Source organism: Vanellus vanellus (assembly GCF_965231255.1).
Source record: "Vanellus vanellus genome assembly, chromosome: 9".
Taxonomy (NCBI): domain Eukaryota; kingdom Metazoa; phylum Chordata; class Aves; order Charadriiformes; family Charadriidae; genus Vanellus; species Vanellus vanellus.
The window spans coordinates 6,682,109-6,708,283 of NC_138914.1; the positions used below are offsets into that span (position 1 = coordinate 6,682,109).

Below are 26,175 nucleotides of genomic sequence, written 5' to 3' on the forward strand. Positions count from 1 at the left end.
ATGCGGCTCTCCTGCAAGGTAGCGGCGGCGCTGCTCTGCCTGGGCAGCCTGCTGCTGCTCTATCTGCTGGCGGGCAGCGCCGCCGCGCCCCCGCGCCGTCCGCCCGCGCCCTCCGCGCCCGCCCGCCCTGCCGCCGCCGCCGTGCCCCTCGCCCGCCGGCAGCCGCGGCTGAGCCGGAGCCCGCCGCGGAGGAACCCCGCCGGGGGCAAACTCGCCAGCGCCAGGTAACGGCGGCGGTTCCGCCTCCGCGCTCCCGGCCCACGCGTGACCGCCCGACACCACCCCCCACACGCGCGACCGCTCCCCGTCCCTGCCCTCGGTGGGACCCCGCCAGGTCCCCTCCTGCCCGGCTTCGGCCGCTGGAGCCCCCCCGCTGTCAGGCGTGCCCAGCCCCGCGCGTGTCCGCGCCCTCCAGCGCCGTGGGTCCCCTCTGCTGCGGCCGCTCGCTGGTGTCGCTTTGCCGCCCGGCCTTTCCCAGGTCCTTTTCCCTTCGCCTCTGCGGGGGACCGGTGATTGGAAACCCTTGTGCGAACAGTTCTGGCTGTGGACGTATAAACTTTTTCCTGCGTGTGTTCACTCGGAGCATGGATGCCAGAGATGCCACGAAAGTGCGTGGAGGTGTTACCTCCATCTCTGGTCCCTGTGTCCGAGTGGGGCGATACCTCCTTTGCGTGCCTGGGAGAGAGCGGCCTCTGAAATAGCTACTTTTCCATTAGTTTTGGCCTTGTTTTGAAGGCTGACGTGGGGAATGTGGTACTTGCTGGCTGGAGTCTGTGAGGAGCTGCTGTCAGTCTCGAGAGCTACACTTCTGTGAATTTTTCATTAATGCTGCAGGGAAAAGGGAAGGCATCTGGCTATTTCTGTGTGGTACCATGGGGTTCCAAACTGCGAGGCACCCACAGACTTTAAGTTGTTGAGCTTTTTGTTTTGAATGCTTTTTATATGTAAATTGATTTAGCAGTACTTTAAAAAAAGAGTTTGAAATCATGGGGTGTTGTGTTGCCTCTTGCAGCACCTTACAGGCGACTATTTTTTAAAAAACTAATTACTTCAGAAAAAGATACAGGCAGCGTGCTTTCGGTGGGTGGAGGACTGTTTTCCCCTTTGCATTCCAACTATATTATGGTCAGTGTGACCTCATATATCTAATTAACTTGGTATGTCTTTGTGTCTTTGATTCATGATTTCACAGAGATGTTCTCAATGAAAGGCTATTCCTGTTTCTTGAGCTCTTACTCCTTAACTTATTAAAGCAGTTGGTTTCTTACAAGCATTGTTACCCTACTGAATGCAAGAGATGTTTACTGTGGCTGAGAATGGATCATGGACAGAATTCAAATGCATGTATTAAACCAGGATTATTTCCACTAGCAACTGTACCTCCCGAAGTCATTTTTCTTTAAGGCATATCTTTGCGATTATCATGGAAATCAAGAAAGCTGAAGGAAGGAACCCAGAAAGTATGAAACCACTAGAGAGTGTAAACAACTGTTCCATTTCAATGAATTTTTCAGTGAGCGTCTTCATGTTCAAAAATTTGACATTATCTAACTTTTCTATTATTTATTGACTTTGCAAGTACTTTTTACAAGGTCTGCAACGTAACAAAAAAAAAAGGAATGCTGTATTTAAACCATGCCTTTTCTTCAAATTTTGTTTGTTTGTTTGTTTTGAAGGGTTTAGTTGCTGGGTTTTTTTTCCCCTTACATCTGCTGGCAGGGCATGATCCTGCACCACTGACACCAGCAGGAGTTTGTGTAACTGAGAAGCACAATTCTGTGGGTCCACTTCTGCCCCTTGCTGAAATATCCTTTGTTGTGTTCGTTACTACTAAAATAACATTTATTTAAGTGAGGATGTCCATAAAAAAGAGTTTTTTAGGGGGGACACATAATGTGGTCCAAGTTGAGGAGATGCCTGCCGCGTTGGAAAGGCAGAAATACGCACCAACAGGTGCCATCCTGGAACTGATCACGTCCACGTGCACATGGTGAAGGCATCCGGTGGTGGGATCTGCTTGGCTTAAAGGGACTGATCCAAGATACGCTGAAAGCAGTGTAAGATTGTTTCCAGGGGGCTTGAATTTGGAATGGAAGAAACAGACAATGATTTAACTAGTTACTAACTTCAGGAATGGTCATTCCCATTGATTTAATAGGATTTGCTTATGCATGTGCTTATAGTAAAGCACATCCAATGTAACAAGCTGAATTGGGGTTGTTGCTGACTGTTCATTCCTATAATATAAATAATTATTATTTTAGTCCCTCCTTATGAGCAAAGGAAGATACTTTTTAAAATGTGATGTGAGAGATCATATATGGTCTAACTGATTCCTCCAGGATAATAAAAAAAAAATATCTGATTATAACTGTGTAAGATCTTGTGATCTGATCATGGTGTATGTGCTTATATGTAGACTGCATAATTGATTCAGATAACCTCAGTGAGGTTTTGTCTATGTGAATGTAAAAAGTTGTTTTAATTCAATTTTGCCACATTGATTTGTGAAGTTTTGTCAGAAGGATGCAGGTTTTGGGCAGAACTTGGAAATAATCAAAGGCGTTATCTAGGATGTGCATTTGCTTTATAAGAGTCAGTCATGTTGCAGGCAAGGTGAATTGTATTTTAACTGGGATTTTGTAATACCACTTTCTGTAGTCACATGATAATAGAAGACATTAGTTTTTAAGTTTTAAGGAGTGCAGGTTTCTTCTAATGTAAGTAGTCACACGTGGTAAAAGCTTGACTTAGTCACGTACCATTCACTGGCTGGTACCTAGCAAATATTAGTAAATACATTCATGTGTCCTGATTTGGCCATTAGATAATTTTGGCAAATCTAGATGAGCATTACATTTAAGTTTCTGGTTAGCTTTGCAAACTGATTTTTGATGGTGGTTTTACTGATCCTTCCTCTTGGAAGTAGCAAGTCCTATGCCTTCAGTAAGATTTTTTTCTTATGAAGAATTGTAAGTATGTGCCAAACCAATGTGTGCAAAGTATCAAAAAGCAGAAGGGTTACTTTACATTTGAAGGGCAGATGTGACCACGCTTTCTATTAAACCAGCGTGGCAAGGCTCAGGAAGTGAACCTCTGCCAGCACATTTAGTTCCCTGGAAGTAGCTTTTCCAAAGCAAAGCATTTCTTATATGGCAACCTGTCAAGATACTTTTTCTTTCTTTGCAGCCTGTGTGCACACACATACAAGCTTGGCCTGAGTTTGATAGCCCGTAATGACATGCTGAAGGCCCAAATACCTCATAATTATTTAACAAAGAACCCACTTGATAAAGGAAGAAGATACAAACATCCATTCTGGTTTTGAGTGTTTTTCACCCTTTTTTCTGAGTGGTAGAAAGAGATTGAAACTTTGACAATTTTTTGATTGTCAGCAACTACAGTCATTTCTGTGCAACTGCATCGAAGTGAGAAAACTTTATTTGAAAACATTTAAAGCATTTCTAATTCATATTTTGAAGTGTGCGAGATAATGTGTTTCATATAACAGAGCCACTGCTGGGACACTGACTCAGTGTTGACTGTCAGGAAAGGAGGCTATTTAGTGAATCACCAGTTTTGATACATTGCCTAAATCTAACCTTGTTTATGCTGCAAGAGTAAATGAGATCATAATACGAAGGTTTCAAAAACTAACAACTATATTGCATTTTGTAAGAATCTGCATGCATTATCTTTCTCTCAGGAATAAATTTGAAGGCTTGAATAGATTAGCAGGCTCTGTAATGAGATGGGAATGCTTTATTTTGAATGGATCTGGATTGACTTAGACAGGTTTTCGGTTAATTATGTTTGAGACACTTTGGCTGTGACTAATAAGAAAATTGCATGTAATCTAAACTTTAAGACATAGAAATGTACACTATTGTGCCTGAGCACTCAGGCTTCTTCTGCAATGTCAATACCCATGCCTGTCACAAAAAAAATGTATGCAGTAAATTACCATTGGGCAACCGGATAGGAGTTGGTCTGTATTGTTGGAGGGCCTTCACTATAAACGTTTTATCGTGCTACATCTTATCAAGTCTGTCTTCAGCTTTTTCAGAGGGAGGTATTCTGCAAGTATTTTGTGATGCTTTCTCTAGTGCTTAATCTTAAGCAACTTTGCTTAATTTTAAAGCTATGTAATATTATAATAGGAGAAAGGGAGGAAAGGGAGAACAGGAAGCAATTTTCTCTGAGCAGATGGGTAAAACAGGGAATAGAGCAAGGAGTTTAACATAATGTTATATTAATTAGATTTGTAATCTATCGACAAGCTACATTTATATCCTGAAATTAGAAGAAGGATATCAAGGCAATAAAGACCTTGTGTTTATAATTTCTTTATTTGTTCTTGTCAAACACATTAAACTTTAAGGCCCAGTTCACTGTATTGTTTTAGATGCATTTAAACATTTAATTTATGTCGTAAAATCCAATTATAGACTCTATCCATAACCAATAAGTTGGACTATAAATGAATGAATTCACATATAAATGTTAGGAAGAATTGGCTAATAATAATAATTGTAGTACTCTGTGGATCTATGTGCTTTTTAATGTGCTTGGAAGTCTCCTGGGGTAGGTAACTATTACTACTGTAACAGCTGTTCCCGTTTTACAGGTAGGACAACGAAAACATAAAGAATTAATGGCTCACCCAAAGCTTTGCAGGGACTGACTTACTGAAATAAAGCCAAAAAATGGTGCTCGCTTTCCCTTCAACCACTACCTGAGTACTTCTCTAGGTCAAAAGCCTATTAATGTCTTAGGTTGATAACCTAGCAATATATTCTTTCTTGCTTGCTACGTGTTTTTTCATTCTGTGTAACACATTTTATCCCTTGTATTAACATACTTCATCATTTAAAACAAAGTATGCATCTTTTGTCTATTCCATTTCTTGTATTGTCTAGGAACATCTGAGCAGGTATCATTTCAGAAAACTCTTAGCTTTCCAGTATGTTTGCAACCACATGATAAACAAACATTTGCAATTAGAGGAGATACAATGTATCAAATCAGGATTCAGTGTGTACCTTATGTGAAACCTCAGCTTAGAGAAGGCCTTTCACTAAGTCTCTTTGAAGGAGAAGTCTTGTGGTGCCCAGCCCAACCTACCCCAGTAGAAATGAAGTAGCTGCTCCACAGGTGTGAGCGAAGTTCTAACCTCCAGTTTCTCTCTTGGCAACACATGGCGGAGGCCCTCTTATCTTCAAGAGAGCATCCAGATAAGCCAGCATAGCCATTTACTCTGTGCAAGGCAGAAGCATCCTAGATGCTGTTGGTCAAATTGGAACTGTTTTGGTTTGAAGACATTGGCTGTATCCCACAGATCTTTAAGGAATAACCTTTCATCCAGATATTATTCCTCCCTGTCCCTTCCATTCCTCCTTGCACTGTATGTACGTGCATATATAAACAGAGGAGGGAAGGGGAGCTGTGATGTTCTTTGTAACCTGCTCATTTGCCTTCCTAGCAGTTTGACTTTGCCTTTACACCAGCCTGTTTTCAGACTTCTGGATAATAGTATAGTAATTTTCTAAAGGCTAAACTAAAATTGCTGTTAAATGCATCCTGCTATGGCACTTTTTATTTCCCTTTCCAGCTCACCTTTGTTTTCACAGTCCTCTTGTTTACCATATCTACTTATGAAAAAGGTGCAAAATGTGGTGTCCTAATGTTCTTCTGTACCTCATTGCTACTTTCCTCACTAACTGTTACTCAGTGTCCTGGGCTGCTACTGAGGTAGTTCAAATACTACCTCATGCTCCTTTTCTTGGGGATTTTTATTCTTCCTTAGGCCATTGCAGGCTCCTGAATCCCTTCAGCCCAGGCCTTTGTGACTCATAATTCCTCATCTCCACAGCTCAGCTTTCTCCTCCGCTCTCTGGGGCTAGGAGGGTGTCTGTGTCGGCAGGTGGGGTGTCTCTTGTTTATCCTTAGCTCCCATGGGCTTACAGGGCATTCTGCTTTCATCTAGGGTTGCTTCTGCTGAGTCTGTTCATTGGAAGTGCTTGTCTACATGTACTGGATTTTTCACTACAAAATAGCTGCATAATGGAGAGTTCAGTGTGGCTAAAATTTGCAAGGAAGAGCTTAGTGCTTTGGTGTTGGATTTTGAAATGTTGCAATAAAAGCTTAGAGTTTAGTCCCCCTCCCAGTGAATTCCATTGCCACAAGCTATATCAAAGCAGTTCTCATCCTGCATATGGCTTGATTTAGAGACTCAATTAAGAGGAAACATTAAACAGATAGGGAGAAGGGAGGAAAAGGGGATCTGTGTGAGCAGCTAATTACTCACTTCAATAATTCAGTGGGTTTTACACTAATAGGTTGGAAAGTAAATACCACTTCACATAGATGTAGTATTCCGTTATTTATACACTGATGAAATTGAGGTTTAATTAAGACTAAAGCCTAAGACTTTAAACCCTTAATGAAACATGTTGCTTTGTATAGTCAGTGAAGTACCATTGGCTGGTATTCCTTAACACAGAAGTGGATTACTTTGTAGTATAGAACGCTGCTGTTATACAGAGCAGCATTTTAATGTCTGGAAAAAGATAATGACAGCTTTATTAACTGTCATTTTTCTCTTTATTTAGAACTTTTGTTTCTAGTATTAACGTTATTGATTAATTGTATGTATGTAAGTGTGTGTGCTGAGAAGAGGCAGGGATTGATGTCTCTGTTCAGTGATATGTCAAGAACTGGTAGTGATCTATGATTAGCCTTTTGAACTCTTCTATAAGGCTTGTGATTTAGTTGCTTTGTCAGCACACATCCCTGTAATGGAGTATAAATGCGATCCATGTTGGAATGTGAATAGAATACAACAGAAGCATTCCTGGAGGATGTGATTTTTACCTCCATACTGATGGGGGGTGGGACATACAAAACCAAAAGGCCGTATTTTGAAAATGTCTTCAACTCCCCGAAAGAACCCTGATTTTTCCAGCTAGCAAGTAGCTTCAATGTGCCTTTTACACGCAGATTCCCCTATAGTCTAGCTGAAGTTTATTTAAAGCCAGCACAGACGGGTGCTAAGTGAAAACCCTGTAGTTTGGCCCTTGACAGCTTGTGGAATATAGTCTGATTCATCTGGGACATATGAATATGTTTGTTTTTAAAAATCTCTATTTTAGCAAAATCTCAGGGATTCCATTGGATGAAATGGAGAGCAGTACTTTGAAACTATGCCAGTACCTTCAGGCCAGGATTAAGGCATGCATTTTTAACAGCAAAATTAATTAACTGCTAGGATAATTTACATACGGATGGAGTGGATTTTTTTTTTTAAGTATGGATGTCTTCTTCCAGTCTAGCCATTATGGTCGTGGTAATGAAGTTACTGGATATAGTTCCATGACCTGCATTGTGTTAGAAAATTGGCTGGGTAGTAATAAGTCCATTCTGGCTTCATAACTTCTAAGCTGGAGGAAAAAAAGCTATCATTTGCACAGAGCAAGTTGTTGTCTGGTTTGAGGTGCTATTGAATTAGTTTCATCTGTGTATGTAGTGCAGTGATTTATGCAAATCCAGAAATGTAGGAATAACCAGAAAATTTCTGAAAATAGCCTATTTGTTTGTGTTGTAGTTTTAACAGTCTTTGACAAAAATTGGCATACCACTTGCATGTTCTGTGGATATCTAATCAGAAAAAAACTCCTGATCCCTTACAAAATGAAGGGGAAGAAAAAAACCTTGATATCTGTTAATGCAGGATTCTCTTCCTGTTTACCACAGTATTTTTTATATCCCTATTTATGAATTTTCAGGAAGCCTGGAGAACAGAAACATTCAAAAGAGCCTTCATCATTGCCATGCATGCATCTGGCAGTTGTGGCATGTGGGGACCGGCTGGAGGAGACACTAATCATGCTGAAATCAGCAGTTCTCTTTAGCAACAGGAGGCTCTGTTTTCACATTTTTGCTGAGGATTCACTTAAGCCTGAATTTGAGAAGAAGGTGAGTTTCTTTGTCATTGGGTAAATAAATAAATGAGTTAGTTATAAGTCACAAATCTCTGAGAAAAATTAAATTAACATCAATAAGTAGCAGCTAAGCACTTTTTTTTGTTGTATGCTGTTTATAATTTCCTTATGCATGCATATATTTTTTTAAAAAGCTATATACATGTAGTATCTAATTCCTCCCCCCATGTCTTTCAGTTAAAGGAATGGCCTTCCTCATATACAAAGAAGTTTGAATACAACATTTACCCAATAACCTTCTCAGTAGGAAATGCTCAGGAATGGAAAAAGTTATTCAAACCATGTGCTGCCCAGCGCCTTTTTCTTCCGGTAAGGCACCTGGATTTCTGAGGAGGTTGCTTGAGGAAAAGGTTAATTCCACTGAAAGGAAGCTTTGCTGGTGTAATATTAAAACCATTTTCAGGCTGAATTATCTGCTTAAAGATATTTTATTCTGTGCTTTAGCCACTTAAAAAAAAAACAAAACAAAACAAAAACACAACAACAACAAAAAAAAAAACAACAAAAACCAGAAATCCAGCCTCGCTTTTTCTCCTGTTAACAAAGGATGTGTGTTTCTTATTTGTCTCTAGTTCCATTAGCCTTTTGGACTCCTAAGACTCAGCGCGAGAGCTCTTTCAGGGCAGATGCTTTCAGGGTAGATGCTGCATGCCTTCCATAAATAACATTCTTTTCAGCGTGCAGTCATCATATCCTCTTTGCCCACTATCTCCCTTTCCATATGTTAGCCCTTAGACTGATGCTTTCACCAATCCCTTTTCCTTGAGTTTTATTTCTTTTTCCAAGACTGTCAGATTTGTCCTTAAGGTACTAATTCCAATGTGCTCAAAGTCAGATTTCATGCAAAAGCCCTGTGTACCCTGGGATCTTCAGGTTCAGTGAAAATTGGTATTCTTTACGGTATAATACTTAGTGTCATAAACTTGGAAAATATTTAAGGTTGCTGGAGAGAAGGAAGGCATTGATAACAATTTTGCATATGCAGAAATATCAGAAATTGAAAGAACTTTTGCATAAAGTGATTTCTGTGGAATTGAGAACATCTATCGAAAATATCTTGTGCATTGCTGTTGATTGGGGTGACTCCAATAAAGTGACACACTATTCACATGATCCAGATTTCTTCATTGCTGTCTTATGAGAATGAAGGAGACAAAGAATTTTTACTTTCTCAGATGGAAACAATCAGGAGGCAGCTGCATGTCCAGATACGTAGACTATGAATACATATGTGAGAAAATATGTGCTGTCAGCAGTTAAATTTATCTGCCATTTAGAGGTAGACTATCAAATGCACAAAGGCCAGATGGGCTGAAAGTAACTCCAACTTCAGCAGGGATCCTCTCTTCCCTGAATAAATATTTATATCACCTGGAAAATAATCCCTCAGCATTAGCTTGTTCATTACAGATTGTTTATAAGGATGGGGTTATTTTCACAGAGTAAACACAATTCTGTGTTCTCCTCATTTCTGCGATATTTTTTGTCATTTTGGTAGACTGTCATCACAGAAACAGTTTCACTTCACCCTTCTGATGACAGAAAAGGGTTATGTGTTCATGCTGATTTCTTTAGGTTGGGCAGTGCTTTTTAGGTTCCCTTTTTTGTCACTTACATGTCGCCGAAGTTCTCCAGTAACTTCTTGTAAGGAATATTAGACTATTGTGTGTTGTCTTAGCAAAGCTAGGAGGCAACCTGAACTGTAAATGTTTGTTCCTCTTGGGGCAGTTGCAAAATGTTGTGTGTGGTCAGGCTGAGGTTTATGGCTTTGAATATGAGGGGTTGTCCGAGAGTAGTTGCAGCTGACGCTAAGTTGATGTGGATATAGTAAAGGAAACAAGTTATAGTAATAGCTGAGGTGGCAAGTGTCCAGTTGGACTTTGGTACTCAAATTCACAGACTGACAGAACCTTGGGCTGTTTCTGGGTAATTTCAGCCACCATTATTTTTTTCAGTGCTTGACAACTAGGTTCTGATATCCCACTTGAATGAGGCAATGCTGTAGAAATCCAGTCTGCACACAGTGGGAGCAGAGGGTTTCCAGTGTTATTGTTTAGAGAACTATTTTGACTTTTATTTATAATAAATACCAGCAGGATGTCAGTATCCTTTTTTTCTTATCCTTCTCTGTACAAAGCATTTTCCCCTGCAGCAGCATAAAATGTGACTGGATTTAGGGAGGACCCCAGGAGAGCAGTAGTTGTGTTTATCAGCTGTTTAGCTTTCAATTGTGCAAATTGTCTTGCTTCTGATAATGCTAAGCCCGAGTGGAATGTGAGTCTTTGATTCACAAGTGCCTCTCCTGCCAGAGAAATCTCTCTTCTGCAGCACCAGCAAGCATGTGAAAGTGGACAGGAGGGCATGAGGAACTTGTTAAGGGAAAATTGTGTAAGAATCTTTCAATGGTTTTACTCACTGATAGAACTGAAGCTCTGGGATGTGATCCTGCAGCTTGTAGTAAGAACTATTTTGTCGTGGGTAGAATGTTGATGTACGCATTCCCAACTTGTGGAATCTACTTGGGTTGCTAAAATATTAAGGAAGATCATACAGCATCCTGCATTTTGTGGAAGCATTCTGTGACATCTGATCATGTTTGCTACTTATGCAGGGAAAGTAGATTGAGCCTCCATGTAATCTCACAAGTCTGAATCTCTTGCTGCAGTCTACTACAATAAAACCATCAATGGGATTTGCAAAGACAGAATAAGGAAGATGTGGATCTTAACGTAAGCACAAAATGAAACTTTAAAAATAAACTAGGAGGGTAATGCTCTCAGCAATCACTTGAAACTGTTTTGTGATACTAACATGGATGTTAAGACACCAGGTGAAAAACTATCTTCTGGTCTCACGAATGTTGCATACCACCGAGCTGGCTTGCAGCTGTCTCTACATTGCTGTTTTGGAGCTACCAAACCAATCAGCTAAAGTATCGTGAAATGCTTAAGGCATTTTTGGATGATTTTAGTTCTAATAGTAACTAACTTTTAGAACCCTTCTCAAAACACTTAATTTACTTAAGAGCTTTTAAGGTAGACTAGTAATATCCCTGTACTATAGCTGTCCTCTTGAGTATGCTGAAGTATCCAACCCAATGGATCAGAGGCAGCACTGGGAATAGATGCCAGGACCTTATCTCGTCAAAAGTCTCCATCTCTGTTGTAACTGGAGTTAATTGCTTCCTACAATTAAGTTTAGTAACTCAACTTCTTGGTACTGCTACATTAGCATCAAGATTTGTGATTTGTCCTTAATTTTGGATAAAGCTCTGATAAACTGCCATGCTAGCTGTTGCAAACCATTAGGTAACACAGCTTCACAATACACCAATATGTGTTTACACAGCAGTGTGTTATTACTTGCCAGCTTTGCTAACATGGGGAGAATCTATGGAGACAGAAGTTGTGAAATCAAATTACAGATAATTGAGTATTTAAGTGAAGTGTCAGGCTAAATATAGCCAGTTCTGTGCAGAACTTTTTCACAAATTTCTTAAGAATACACTACATAGCTGCAAAACAATCACACTTCTTTTAAGCTGTAAGTGCCTGCAGAGCAAGGAAGAAGATAAGTAGTCAAGCCACAGTCATGACCATTCGTTTCAAAAATCACAGTCTGTCAGGTATGTCTACATGGTTTGTGCTAGCAAGTGTGAACTCAGACTACCAGACGCAGTCTTGCATTGCTTATGCTACAGGTCAGATGCATGTCATTTTTAACATGCAGTCATGTCCCTTCGGTTAACACTCCTGGCAGGCTCGGCGTGCTGCCAGCCCAAGCTCTGCAGCGTCTGGTTGAGGCAGAGCAAGCTGGAGCGAGGTCTCTTGTACCACAGGCTTGCCTTGTGATACTCAACTGCTTTTGACATTGAAAATCACCGGAGTCAAAAATACATCGTCTCCTCTTGTATGCTTTTGAATAAGGAAAAGCTAAATATTGTTTTAAGAGCTGTGTAAAGCCTAAATTTTTTTTTTTTTTTTTTCAAATGCTGTTTAGTTTGGGAACAGAGCTACTGGAAAGCTATGGGACCTTGGGAATGATGGAGTTATATTGGGGAAAAACTGCATTTAAATAACTCCACTGAAATCTTGGGAGCTATGCAAGGAACTCTTACAACCACAATTCCTGAAATTAAATTCCCCTATCCAAGGTGAAGTTAAATGCACAGCCAGAAGGGGATGTTATCAATTCAAACTGACATGCATAGGTTTTAAATAAGTCCTAAAACTTCACATGTGAAAGAGAAAATTGTGAACGGCTTAAAGAAAGTAGCACAGCTTTTCTTTTAGCCTGTTGGGTGTCAATGCAGGACAACACCTTGGACACAGGAGAGGGAAGAATCTATTGACAAACCAGAAAGGAGAGCATGTGAATCCTGAGTGGAGGAATACAAGGTGCATAGCATGGGGTCAAATGCTGGTAGGCACCCATTTCACAAAGAACTGCAACACCTGCTTGAATATGTTTATATGGAGGAAAATTATTATAGTCCATTGACTTCCCCAGACTGAAATGTATGTGTGTGCTTAAGGTTGCTGAAAGAACACTTTTCTGCTGGAAGAAGCAGTGCCCAGGCTGTCGCTTATGCTTGGGAGGGAGTGTCTGTGCACCCGTTAAACTTCCCCCTTAACCCTCTGCTGGAAAATGCCTGAACTTGTCTCTCTAGCAGGGCACCCTTAGAAAAAATCTTACATGGTATACAGTGTGCTGTGGATCCCTCAGGCAAAATCTAATAGCTTCTGCTCTGTTTGTATTCATGTGTTATCTCCTGTCTCGGACTAAATTTTGTGGCATTTTTTTTTTATTTTCATATTTTGATTTTATTTGACTTCATATAGTAAGTCCCTATGAATTAGGGCTTCTGGGTGCTACAGAAAATCTACAATATCCAGGATGTCCTTAGGCTGAAAAACATTTCTTCTATACTGTTTGTCTTCTATTGATTTACTCTTAAAGTAGCTGTCTTCTTTTACTTGGGGTTTGTTATAGTATTGGACTCCAGGATACTTAATGTTTGCAGATATTCACCTCTGAGATCTTAGGGTATTATTGAACTATTTGTGTAACTCATTCATTGATACCTTCACATGCTGTTTTGTATTTTTTGTGGAAAAATAAGTCTTCATGGTGTATTGCTATACCAATCCACCCAGCAGGGACTGGATTGTGTTGGACTTGTCTACATGAAGTTTCTTGTGAGCATAACTTTGTTTAAAATGGAGAGACACTTGCCTTCTCCTGCCTGTCCTGCTATGTAGGAAGAACATATAGTTATTATGTCAGAAATACAGGTCAGGGATTTGTTAAACTTGGCTAAATGTCAGTCTGAATCCCAAAGTGTTCAGTCAGGTGAAAAATCTCATTTAAGTCTGTACTCACAGATTTGTCATCTTTATGGATGCCTGTCGAGCATGCTTAAAAGTAATTTTTTCCTCCCACTTGTTCAAAATCTTAATGTTGTTCACACTCTTTCACAATACATTTCAATTTATGTAAAATTCAGTTTCTTTAGTAGAATTTAGTAGGTTATCTGCATAAATAGGAGAGTTTGTCATTAGTATCATTGAAATTGGATGAGAGAGTGATGGTTCTGTTCCACAATGCGGTAAAAATCAACAGTCTTTTGGATTTGTTTTTCAAAGAAAGAAAGAGAGAAATAGGGTTTTTGGCCGAGACCAAATTAAGAAAATTTCAGTCCTTCAGGAATTTTTTGACAATTTTAGCAAATAATGAAGAAAAGCAACAAAAATGTAGTTGGAACCGATGGTCAACTTTAGCTAATGCTAATTTATTACCTAACAAACAACCTTACAAATAGCTGGTGCAAACATCAAGGGAGTTTTCTTGGACTGTTGAAGCACTATATAATTTGCCCTACTAAAATTAATGAATAAGCATGTAAGGATTTGGATAGCCACAAGGGGGAACATTGTCAACAAGAATAGATTAAAGATCCTGGATCTAATTTACAGTTACACCCTTCTGACTTGACTAATTTTACTGTGGTTATTCCTGATATAGAGTCCAATAACAGAGATCAGAATCTGACCTGATAAGTTTTAATATGACATTTCTATTTACCAAGCAAATTTTGTTCTTCAGGATGTACATATTCCGTGATTTGTGATTGATAGGGTTTTCTTAATTAATGTGAAACATTTGTATATATTAATACTGAGTGTAAGTCTCCCAGGAGCACAAGGTTGTAATAGGAAAAACAGTCGTTGGGAAGGCATAAGGAAACATGAAAAGTTTTCTGTTATACTAGTTTACCCTTTCTATCTATGGAGGAAGGTATATATTTCATCAAGGTATGTGCTAGCCAATCCAACTGCAGGATCAGTATCCAAATTAGCTTTTGTGACAGACTGAGAAAGCGTCTTTCATACACACACAGAGTAGCAGATTCATAAGGTACTATATAGTGTATCATTTTCAATAGTAATCCTTTCATAATCCTTGCTATAGAGTATGCAAAAGTTAAATGTTTTCTGCAAATGGTTATTTATTTTTTTTGTACAACAATACCACTTACAGGTCTTTGAAAGAACTAACAAAGCTATGTAAATATATATTCTTTGCATTTAATTTCAGAACTGATACTAAATAGGCCTTGCAAATTTTTTTTTTTTCTGTGAGTTTGGTGGATTGCTATGTAGATTTTTTATATTACTACTTAGTAGATTTCATATGAAGGTTAGAATCTAACTTCTGTGGTCTGGTAGCTGTTTTGCTGTGCAATTGTAAAGAAAAAACAAAACAAACAAACAAAAAAACCCAAACCAAACAGCAAGCCAATAACCTGATAACTGTTGTTCCTGTGTGTAATTACATTTAGCTGATAAATCAATAACCTCTTTCAAATTCTCAGTTTAAAATAAAAGTACCTTTTGCCCATAATCTTCCTTTTTGTTGTCTATTTGGTTTCTTTTTCGTCTCTTCCTGTCCTCGCTCTGCAAACCTAAAAGGTCATTTTAAAGGATGTGGACTCTCTCCTTTATGTGGACACTGATGTTCTCTTCCTGAGGCCCATCGACGACATCTGGCACATCCTGAAAGACTTCAACTCAACACAGCTTGCTGCTATGGCCCCAGAACACGAAATACCAAAGATTGGCTGGTATAGTCGATTTGCGCGTCACCCTTATTATGGGACAACTGGAGTCAATTCTGGAGTGATGCTAATGAATTTAACACGGATACGCAACACTCAGTTCAAGGTGAGAAGAAATACAGCTGTTGCAGAAACTAATGATTTATGTATTTTTCACATATTGTAAAACTTAGTATAAAATTATATAAAGTTTGTAATATAAGGAATCTGAAAAATATAGCATATCTATTTGGCTACTAAAAGCAATTATAGTGAAAATTATTATGGAAATAAATGAAACTTCCTCAAGAGGTTGGAGCATGGAGAACTTGCAGATGAAGCAGTCTGTTAGCTTTAGTAAAAATGGCTTCTTCAACATGTCATTTTCCCTTGAAAGATACATGAAAGAATGAACTCAAGGATGTTCAGTGCAGGCACTGTATTGTTTTTAAAGTTGGGAAGCTTGATGTAAATATCAAGAGGAACTGGTAATGGTTTGCATTTGCTGTAAATAGAACTTTGTATCCTGCTGCAGATCAAGTGACTCCATGAATTTTGATATAAATGAGATGGGAACGTTTTCTCTGACATCTCCCCTCTTTTGTGAAAGGCCTGACTTGTAAAATCTCTATTTGTTTTGCTGAGCACATATTCTCTAACCTCTTCAAAAACTTTATTTACCCCAAGCGGTCTTGGTCCTCGAAGTCAGGGGTTTTCTATACCACTACAGGAACAGCTTGGGTAAAAAAAGCCCTTGCTTTTGATATCATCATTCCCAGGGAAGATAATTTTTAGTCTGCATTTTTCCTCACTTTTATACCTCAGTTTTCACCTTGTCCCTGCATTTTTGCATTTTCCCACTTTTTTTCCCTCCTGTTGCTCAGAGTAGGAAGATTGTGAATAGCAGGAGCTGACATCACAGCTAGACCCAGGAGACCTTGCTTTCCTGTTTAGATAAACAAAAGCACCGTCAGCTCTGCTGTTCCAACCTTATCCAGGTCTAACATTTCCTGGTAGTTCTTCATTTTTCATCTAGGTTTCTGACATGGCTTAGCAGACTTACTTACAAATATGTGGGTGCCACGCTCTGAGTCATGTTTCACATCACTGTTCATGGTATTAACCCATTGCTTCTGTTTTTTCTGCCCCGCAGAACAGCATGATACCGAGTGGTTTGACTTGGGAGGAAATGTTATATCCGTTATACCAAAAGTACAAAAATTACATTACGTGGGGAGATCAGGATTTACTAAATATAATTTTTTACTTTAACCCAGGTAAGTAATGATTCTTGGAATCATGGTTATCTGTGTTAAGAAAATTTTTTGAACTTGAAAAAAAATTTTTTAAAGTGCTATTTGTTATTTATGATATGCATAATATACTCTGGCATGAAGTTAATGCTTAAGTGTGCCTAGGATTTACCACCTATGAAAATACTTCTGAAAGTGATGCAGATAGCGGGGCTTGGACTTGGTTCCATTCAATATGTAAATCTCTTTTCTGGACATTCTGAGAAAATAAGGAATTGTAACATTAATGATGAAATGCAGGAATGACGTTCAAGTTGTATGTGTGCTTAAGAGCATCACTGGAACAGGGCCTAGCTGAAAAATATTTTAGTTTCAGATGTTTATCTGAATGTGAAATTACCAAACTTTCTTCAAAGCTATGCTCTATTTTTCTGAAACTCAGCTGCATTCTGATATTTATGCAAACAAGTAACAAAGCTAATACAAACAGAAAATGGGCACAGCCATTGAAATATCTCCTCTGAAACTGTTGCCCTCCCTACTTTCACTCCTTCAGTAAAAGTTACTTTTTGAGAAAGATGCTTCCAGCCTCTCAGCTGCATGATCCAGCCTCAGCAGGCACCAGGATGGTGTCATCTATATTCTGCTGCTTAGATTTGTGCATTTTCTACTCTTCTGTATTCTGCTTGCTCTGGGACCACAAAGAGCTGTGGAGGACTTCAGGCCTCTCAAAACCTCGTTCTCAGAGAACAGATGGCATAACCCGCCTGTCCTAGTGTGGACCAGCGTGACCAATATTTATGTACTTGTCAGCCCAGCAAAATGTCGTATCTGATTCCTGCCTGTCACTCTTGTGCAATGCCTCCATAAACAACTTGTAACATTTTTGATTTGTCCCCTGGTTCCTCTTGGAGTTGTATTCTCATGAGTGGGTATTTCCAAGGAACTGGCAAATGTAGGCATCTTTATTTTAAAAGGGTGACTTTTTCCACAAGTGCTGAGGTAGTTTCTGGAAATTCATCCCCTTGTAAGTATTTTGCACTGATTACATATAAATGACTTCAGGCACTTCCAAGAACAGTAACGTGAGAAATGCAAGGATTTCAAAATTGTAGCATAGTACGTGCTTCCCAAAGCAGCTGAGAGCCTTATTTCATGCTTCTGAATATGCTGAGTATCCATTCTCATTTGCTTTTCCTTGTTTCCTATGTGACCTTGTATTCCCTCAAGTGATCTTAAGAACAGAATAAGTTTGGATTTATCTTTATTTTGTTTTGTTCCCTTTTCTTTTTCTCTAAGGAGTCATAGGGTAGGTAATTGGATATACCCAAATCCAGGCAAGTAAAAGGAGAGAGAAAAAGCAAAGCAATAAGCTAACATCTGTTTGCTGCAGACAGATGTCAAACATCAGTGTCCCTGGTACACCATGCATTACCCTCAATCCTAGAGAAAAAATAAAGTGGAAGAAACCTTCATTATGAAATAAATGATTTCCAAAAAGAAATGAATGTTATGGGAATAGGGTCTACTGGAGGAAGCAAAAGATGAAGCCAGATTAGTTGTGAAGTCAAACTCAAGCTGCTAACTTAAGTGTGGAGGAAAAAACAAAGATTGCAAAAATATTTTAATTTTGTGGTGAGAGCATTCTCTATCAAATCCACATGTTTAGACTTTTTTCTGCACCATAGTCTGTCTTTTCCTTGCAACTGGTAAATGATTTTTTACGAATTATGTAACATCAGACTGCACAAGAAAAGAAAACAAAGGAATTGGATACAATTAAAACAGAAAACTAGACTTTCCTGAGGTTTTAAACTGCAGAATTGTTGAGACTGGCCTGAGAAGGAATCGGTCAAGACTGCTGCAGGTGGCTTTTTATAGATGCAGCACATTGACTTAAAAATACACAGAACCGCATTACCGGGGGCTGAAGAGATGCACCCTTTTCCCCATTTTCTAAGGCCATTCTGATGATTAACGGATCTGAAAGCTCACAGAGCAGCTAGAGTTTGAGTCCAGCTGTGCCAGCAAAAAGTGTGCAAAAGCATCATGGTGAGAAGATCAAGAATACTCAAGTGACATGTACGAAAGCTAATAAGCATCTGACAACATCCTCTCCCCATAGTGGCCTGCTGATGAGCTCTACTTGCAAACATCTGTTCAGGGTTACCGAAAGGATCCCTGTCAACTATAACAGGGTTTGGATCAGGTGTTACAGCTTTCCTGTCCCTTCAGCAACACTGGGGAGCAATTCCAAATGTGTGATAGGTCAGACTTAATAGAAACCACTTACAGTCTACCCTTTCTTGAGCAGTCTCCTGCTAGAGAGTGCTTGAGGGAAGAAAGGTTTCAGAAACTTTTTCTCCAGCTTCTTCAAGAACCACATAGGACGAGCTGCAGACTTCCTGGAAAGCTAAGAAAGGCCAAGCGAAGAATTCAATCTTCAGTGCTTCTGACATGACCTGCTGCATAGCGTAATGATTCATTTTACTCCATTTCTGAAGAAACAAGGTCCCAGAGACTGGTGTGATTTATTATTTATAAGCATATTGCAAATACTGTATATGCATAGAGAAAGGGTTTTTTTAAAGAAAAAGAATCAGTACAAGACAGGAGGTTACAAACTCCTTTGAGAAATTAGGCTCATCTTTAAATTACCTGGACCTGTGAAATTTATGGATGACAACTTTTAGAAGGACTGTGCATAAAATACACTACCTCTTAAGCTCTGCTGTATCTCAGTGTAACAAATTGTTACAGCCTCAATGAAAGCTTCAGCAGCCAACATTGGATATACTTTGCAAGCTTTCCCATGCTGTCTCCAGAAGGATTCGGGGTTTTGCATAGCCCTCGCTGCCATGTGTGCTTCCCTAATCATTTCTGTGACTCCGGAAACTTCTTACTGGGGCAGAGGACCCTGTATAGTGCCACCTGGTGCATACTCTTTTGGTTTGATTCTGTCACTTTTAGCTTTGTAAAACACTCTCTTGGTTTATGTTTGCACCCAGTCTTTGCATTGCCCTCTCTTTCTGTTAGTTCAGGTCTAACAGTGCTGAGATATGTATAGTCATGCCTTGAGGTAAGGAAGCTTCTATGTCTAGGTGCTGCTTGGGATATTTGCAAAAGAAGTAACTGAATTTTTTTCTGATTGTCAGTCCCAGCTTTTTCACAGAAACATGCTTTAATTTGTTGTAACTCTTGTTTGACATATCTTTTTTTCCTCCCCCCCGTTCCCCCCGCCCCTGTCTACCCTGACTGACGTTGGCAGAGTGTCTCTATGTGTTTCCATGTCAGTGGAACTACCGGCCTGATCACTGTATGTACGGAAGCAACTGTAAAGGTGCAGAAGAAGAAGGTGTCTCTATTCTGCATGGAAATAGAGGTGTCTACCATGATGACAAACAGCCTACGTTCAAGGCACTCTATGAAGTGATACGTGATGTAAGTCTTCTATTTCGATAGAGGTAGTCCTTTCATTTCAATGCAGATTACTGCTTTACCCGGGTCACTCAGATCGCTATTCCAGCAGATCAGGCTGAGCATAGTTCTGCTTTCTGTATACCCATCAGGCACAAAATAACAAGGTTGCTTTGGCCTCTCCTGTCTTCCTGCATGCATGTATTTGAGATGATTTAAATGATCCTTCTTCATGTTATAGTAAAATCCTAATCAAAAACTCTGATAAATTGCTTTTCTATAATATTGGAGGTGGAAAAATGTGTTTGAACAGAGTTCTTCCTGCTGGTACTGCAGCTGTGGTCCATAAATACCCAATGAAAGCTTGTCCTCCCTGAGCTCCTAGAGCCGCAGGGCAAGTGGAAGGCAGAAGCTTCCATACAGACACACGTCCATATTTCCACTTTGAATGTTGTATGCGTACAGCTCCACTCTCTAAAATACCTGTTGTGTTACGGGTTATGTTAGTAATCTCCTTTAAATGCAGACCCTAGAAATACAATTTCTGGGAAGTTGGCTATTTCAGGTAATACGCCCAGACAAACTTTTCTGAAAGCAAGCACTCCCAAGCAGACCAGTGGTTGAAGTTTATAGGCTTTGAGGACACTCTGGGAAAGTGAGGGACAAGTCGTTGCCTGCCTATATAAGGTTTTTTATCTTACAGAAACTTCTAAAATGCTATTTTATAACTAATGAAAACTAATAATTCTTTTTTCTTTTTTTTTTTAGTTTCCATTTGAAGACAATCTCTTCCAGTCTTTGTACTACCCTCTGCAGTCTAAGTTTCTGGATACAGTGCACACTTTATGTGGGAGAATTCCACAAGTATTTTTGAAGCAAATTGAGAAAACTATGAAGAAGGTGTATGAAAATCGTGTCATTGTCTACTTGGGGGCCAACCACAGATACTAAATGTAGCTATATTTTTATGCAGTTTTTAATTCTTGCACCCCATCTCATGAAGCATATAAATGAAGAGTATGAACTCCTTTACTGAAACTCAGAATTAAAATATTGTCCTTCCTAATAACCCCTGAAATTACAAAAACAGAGGAAATCCTAGAAGTCTACCTGAACTGTCCTTTCTTAGGCCTCTTGTTCTCTTCCTACGTTTAGTCTTGGTTGCAACAGGGAAAGTTGATGATTCTCACTTTTATTTGACGAGTTTAGTTTGGTTATTTGTTTAAGTACAGCTGTATTCACTGTAACTTTTTGAAGTTGTGCATAAGCTTGTACTGATCTTAGGCTTGGCAAAGAAGTTATGGTTTGAGCTATGTAAAATATAGGGAATATAAGTCTCTGAAATGATAGGGCAAATATTCTTGACTGTCATGAGAATGCTGAATTACAGAAGCAATTACTCTTGTGATAGGATGAGTTAAAATTTACTATAGTAAAGGGAAAGTATTTGCTTAAAATTGCACTTCTGTCTGAAGGTGTATTACCTGCTATTCTTCACAGGTAAGACCTAAGATTTCTCTTACTTAAAGAGATTAGGGGAATAGAAGTGCCTACTTACTTTGTATTTTACAGCATTTTTGGTCTAGTGACCCCCTTTCCCCTCTGCTCTTCAGTAGTTTTGTGAGGGCTTCCCATGAAGGAATTACAAGGAAAATAATTAGAGCATAAATAGGGAAACAGCATGCAAGAAATGGGAGAGGGATGCAGAGGAAGCTGTGGCACCTGCACAGCTAATGGAGAACAGAGAGGGAATCCTTTTTTGTGTGGAGTGCAGTCATGGTCCTCCCCTCCAGTCTCTTACAGTTTAAAGAATGTGTTCCCTAACTTGTTAATACTAGTTACATTAGACCCAGTCCAAGAATATTGTGAATGAGGAGTAAAAAAAAAAAAGGTACTATTGATCTGTTTTCCTCTTTAATTAATCCTTTTTAATTGCTATTTACTGCACACTAACAATGGTATGCCACCGAGAACCATTCTTCCATCCCTGTGTTGGGAGACGGAGAATGCTGCCTCTGACCAGCCCCCCCTTTTCTGCTTTGCCAGAAACCCCTCTTCAAAGAGAGAGGCAGAGGGGAGCATCTGTCAGTCCCGTCTGGGGTCCCTCAGGTCCTCAGTAGTGGATTTTGGCCTAAACCACGACACCGGGGCATGGAAATGTATTTCTGCCTGGCACTTCTGTTCCTGGAAGAAGAGAGTTTTATGCAGGATCATAATGAACAGCCTCAAAGTGAAAGAGGATACGAGATGGCTTTAATGTTCATTTAAAATACTTAATTTAGTTTAGATTTCGAAAGTATGATATTCATCGTAGGATATGCACAGACAAGAGCTTATTAAAACTCGCAGTAGCTGAAAGGTGCTTGGGACAAGTCACTGGGGAACTGAAAGTGAGGACAGTCTTAAAGAGCAGTGATACAAGAGCAGACTCCCAGAGGGCATTTTTTAAGTGTAAGCCCTGAGGGGTGTGTGTAGGTGAGTGCTTAAAGAAAGCAGCAGAGGAAATGATCTTACTTTTCAAGTCTGTTCAGCAAAAAAAAAAAAATAATTAGCCATTACTTGGAACTACTCCCTTTTATATCTAATAGGCAAAGCAGGAGAGGGGTGAGGAGAGTGAGGTACATGAAGCTTTTCTCTAATGAAAGGAAAACTGATACAGATTGTGTATCTTGTACACGTAACATACCTTTATTAGAGATAAATATTTGAGGTGTGTGTATGAGGATGTTTCCTACATTAAAAAGTAGGATTTCTGAAGAATTGCAGTTTTTGGGGTTCCTACCCCATCCAGTCAGAACTGATGCACAGTTTCATAAGTAAACAGTCTCCAAGAGAAAGTCCTTTTAGCTTGCGCATTCCTCTCTCCTTGTGTGGCAGCTCATGAGAGGAGGCAAGATACAGGCTCTGCTGGCATCTCAGGCTGCCAGATAAGCAGGCTGTACACAGGATGAAGTGCTGACGAACTTTTTCCAAACACTAGAGTGTGAAAATGTCTGTGACGCATCCGTAAACGAGCTGTGTGAATGACACAGCATGGCAAACGGCATCACTACAGAGTCATCTGAGTAGAGGAGGTGTTAAGATAGAGGCTCGGAATAAGGGGAATACGCTCTTGGTCCTAGCAATTGCATGGCTGGTCTGTGCTCACAGGCACGACAAACAGAAACGTCTGTTGTTTGCGTCTCTGTGTGCTGCAAATTCTAATCAACCACTTGTGTGTGTTTCTGACTCTGATCCCTTATCTTGCAGCTTTGCCATGTAAGTGTAAATCGACATGCAAAGGACAGAGGCAGCTCTGCATCTATTTTGATTGAAAGCGCAGGACCCAGAAAGGCATTTAAACTTAAGTGTAGACATTGCTGTCTCTCACAACTTGCCTTAGTATTTTCTATTTTAAGTGAAGTTTTAGTTGCCACTTTAAAAGGACAGTATGTTTCTAGCTACAGAGAAAAGTTTGAAAACATAACCCAAACAAACCTTGAAGACTTCAGAGCCAGAAGGCAATGAAAGGAAGAGTTCAGCAGGCTGTTTTAAAACGTTTAGGGTAAGGTAAGCCCAATGTATGACAGGTAAACCTTATAGGCTAGCAATACTGGGAACTTGTAAAAAATATTACCTTGCTTTTTAGTCCTTATTTTCAAGTATCAGGGTAACGCTGACTGTAGGTCAAACGAGGCTAGATGAGACGCACACTGGGTGCTCTGAATTCCTCATTTCTATGGTATCTACAAGCCACAGAAAGTTGCAGAGCAAAAGTCTTGTTGCCCAGACAGTTGCAACTCTGGTGCGAAGCCTCTGAAGTTTAGGAGGCTGCGATTGTGTAAGCTATGATTCAGCAGAACCCTGCAACTATGGGCACATTAAAATGAAGGAATGGAATTCATTACAAAACAAAGGCATTATTGCATAGAAAATGGTTAGAGATTAAAACAGTACTTTTTATGTTTACAGGAGGTACTACATTCTGGTTAGAAAGAGCTGTGTTATGCTTTCAACAGCTATTAAAATATATGAAGTATATGCTTTAACATGAAGACTTTTGTTAATGTAATATCAACTTGCAGGAAGAATGGGGGAGTTTACCCCCTGCTGTGCTTTTTCTGAGGAAAAAAAAAAGCTATAATTTGAACTCTCCAAAGTGTTTTAAAATAATTATGTAACTTTGATACTTTTGTTGTTAGAGCTATTAATTTATATTTTATTGCAGCTTCCAAAACCATGTTATATTTTGATTTTAACAGTAGTTGATTCTAATATTAATCTTGTTTAGAAACCCATTTTCATTCATTTTCTATTTCGTACTTGTGGCTAATTCCTTGTTTGTTAGCCTTCATTTATTTTAATAATGGGATGTGTAAATACTTATATAGACTTTATATCCTCATTTCCCCTTCATCTCATGTATTTTAGTTATTATTTCCAATGGTATGATGTAACCAAAACACCTTTGCTAATGTAACACCTTGAGCAGTGTCTTCATAACATAGCGTGGAAAGGAAGATAATTTTCTTTAAATGAATAGAAACTCCAGCACGTGGAATGTATGGGTAACAAAGGAAAAGAGTCACCTTTCACGCCAAGACAGAAACAGTAGGGTACAGCCCAGAGAACTGTGCCTGGGTGAGTTGAACATAAGCCCTAACCCAGAAAATGTTTGGTACTCTGAATTTTGCCTGTGTAGTCAGCAGGTTTATATGCAATGCAGAAAGTTAAGCATGTAACCAAGTCCTTGCTGGATCAGTGTCAAATATTCAGGTTTTAAATTTGCTATATTATACTTGAACTTGCCACAGATAGATAAATAGGGGCTTTATATTAAGAGCTGCTGAGCACCTCCTTTTAGCCCAAAGCCATTAAGAAAGTATCAGGCTACCAGTGCGCGTTGTACAACAAAGAACTGCCAGAGTGGGAAGCATTTGGTTGCATCATTTATATAATGTGAGAGTTTTTCTAGGCTATTTGCTTGCGTATTACAAAGTGGGCTTAAGACAGCTCTGCTATCATTTTGCTTACAGGTGGAAACTGGAAATTGCTCTGTGTGTGTGTTTGTGTGTGTGTGTACACAACAAGAGCGTATGTGTAAAGAATTCTGTACCCTTCCTCAATCATTTAATTGCTTGTGTATTTTTATTTGACAAGTGCACCAATCGTTTATAGCTCCCAAGGAGGCCTAGCAGTGCATTTCTGTGTTCATTATGATCCTTTGGCTTACATTACAAATAAAGGAAGTTTTAAGCAAGCTCTGCATTTTGATAGTTTTCTTTTAAATACAAGATTGTGTGTGTGTGTACTGGATCTGGTTGGGATGGAGTTCAGTGTATATATAGTGTATGTGTACATGGTATGTCTGCATCAAGCAGAGAAAAATGTTCCTCTTTTACAATTTTATTCTTACGGTAGTGAGAGTGTGTTATATTGGATATGTTACTGAAAGAGACAAATACATATATTTAACTTTCCTCAAAGTGCTGATGGGTTACGCTGCAACTCCAGTTGTGTTACAGTGACCATAGATCTGGTCATTGGAAAGGTCTCAAAGGAAACAAGTTTTACCTTTTACTATTTCTCCATTATCTTCTGCTCCTTAGAGGATATGGTCATTTAGGATGATCTCCCTTTCCGCCTTCTTGTATTTAATTTTATTTCTTTGACACTTGTATGGTCACTGCTGTGATGTCCTTGGTTGTGCTGTTACATGTCTGTGTGACAGTAGCTTGAGTTGTCTCTTGAGCCAAACCAGTTGTCCGCCTGGTGATGAAATTGTTTTCTCACTTGCTCAACTTGCTCAGGTGTGTGGTATGTTGTGCTCAGCCACGCTCTCTTTGAAGTCAAGAATAAACCTCCCATTGATATGCATGAGAAAAGGTAAGGCCAGCTGTACAACAATAGTGCTCTGTACGGCTCTGCTTCATCTCTGGCCTGGGAGGTGTGTAGCTGTGTAGTGTTTGGTTACGTGTTTCATAATCAAACTGGTCGGTGATGGTCTGATCCAAGAATTTTTGCTCACAAATGTGGCTTCAGGAGAGCAGGCAGTTTTTCCAAGGTACAGGCCAGGCGGTGGTACCTTGGGCACAACAGTGAACAGGATGGGCGTTTACCTGTTGCTGATGGTTTCAAGGAAGGGACCTGACCCATGGTTTCCCACATCCCCCTTGCAATACTGCTGGATTCCTTACCTCAGTCTAATTGTGTTGGCTGCAGCTCTCCTATTTGGAACAAATAAACTTTTCACTGAAGCAAGGCCTTGGAGCTCGGTTACCCACAGCTGAGGAACCGAGGTACTGGAATAGTCTCTGCTGTACGCACGGACATAACCATGTCTCAGACTCCAGGAGACATCCTTGTCACATTGTCACGGAGCACCAAGTCTAAATGGACTTTCACATTCATTGTCATAAGTATGATCCTA

General features: G+C 39.6%; 1 protein-coding gene across 1 annotated transcript; it reads left to right on the forward strand.

Annotated features, from left to right (window-relative positions):
- GXYLT2 (glucoside xylosyltransferase 2) lies at positions 1 to 24,981 on the forward strand (the record flags this gene model as incomplete). Its single annotated transcript, XM_082487694.1, has 7 exons — positions 1 to 224; positions 7,785 to 7,974; positions 8,178 to 8,309; positions 14,972 to 15,223; positions 16,250 to 16,373; positions 19,618 to 19,790; positions 20,535 to 24,981. 7 exons carry the CDS (start codon positions 1 to 3, stop codon positions 20,715 to 20,717), a joined length of 1,278 nt encoding a protein of 425 aa, XP_082343820.1. The 3' UTR covers positions 20,718 to 24,981.
- Positions 24,982 to 26,175: the final 1,194 nt, after the last annotated feature.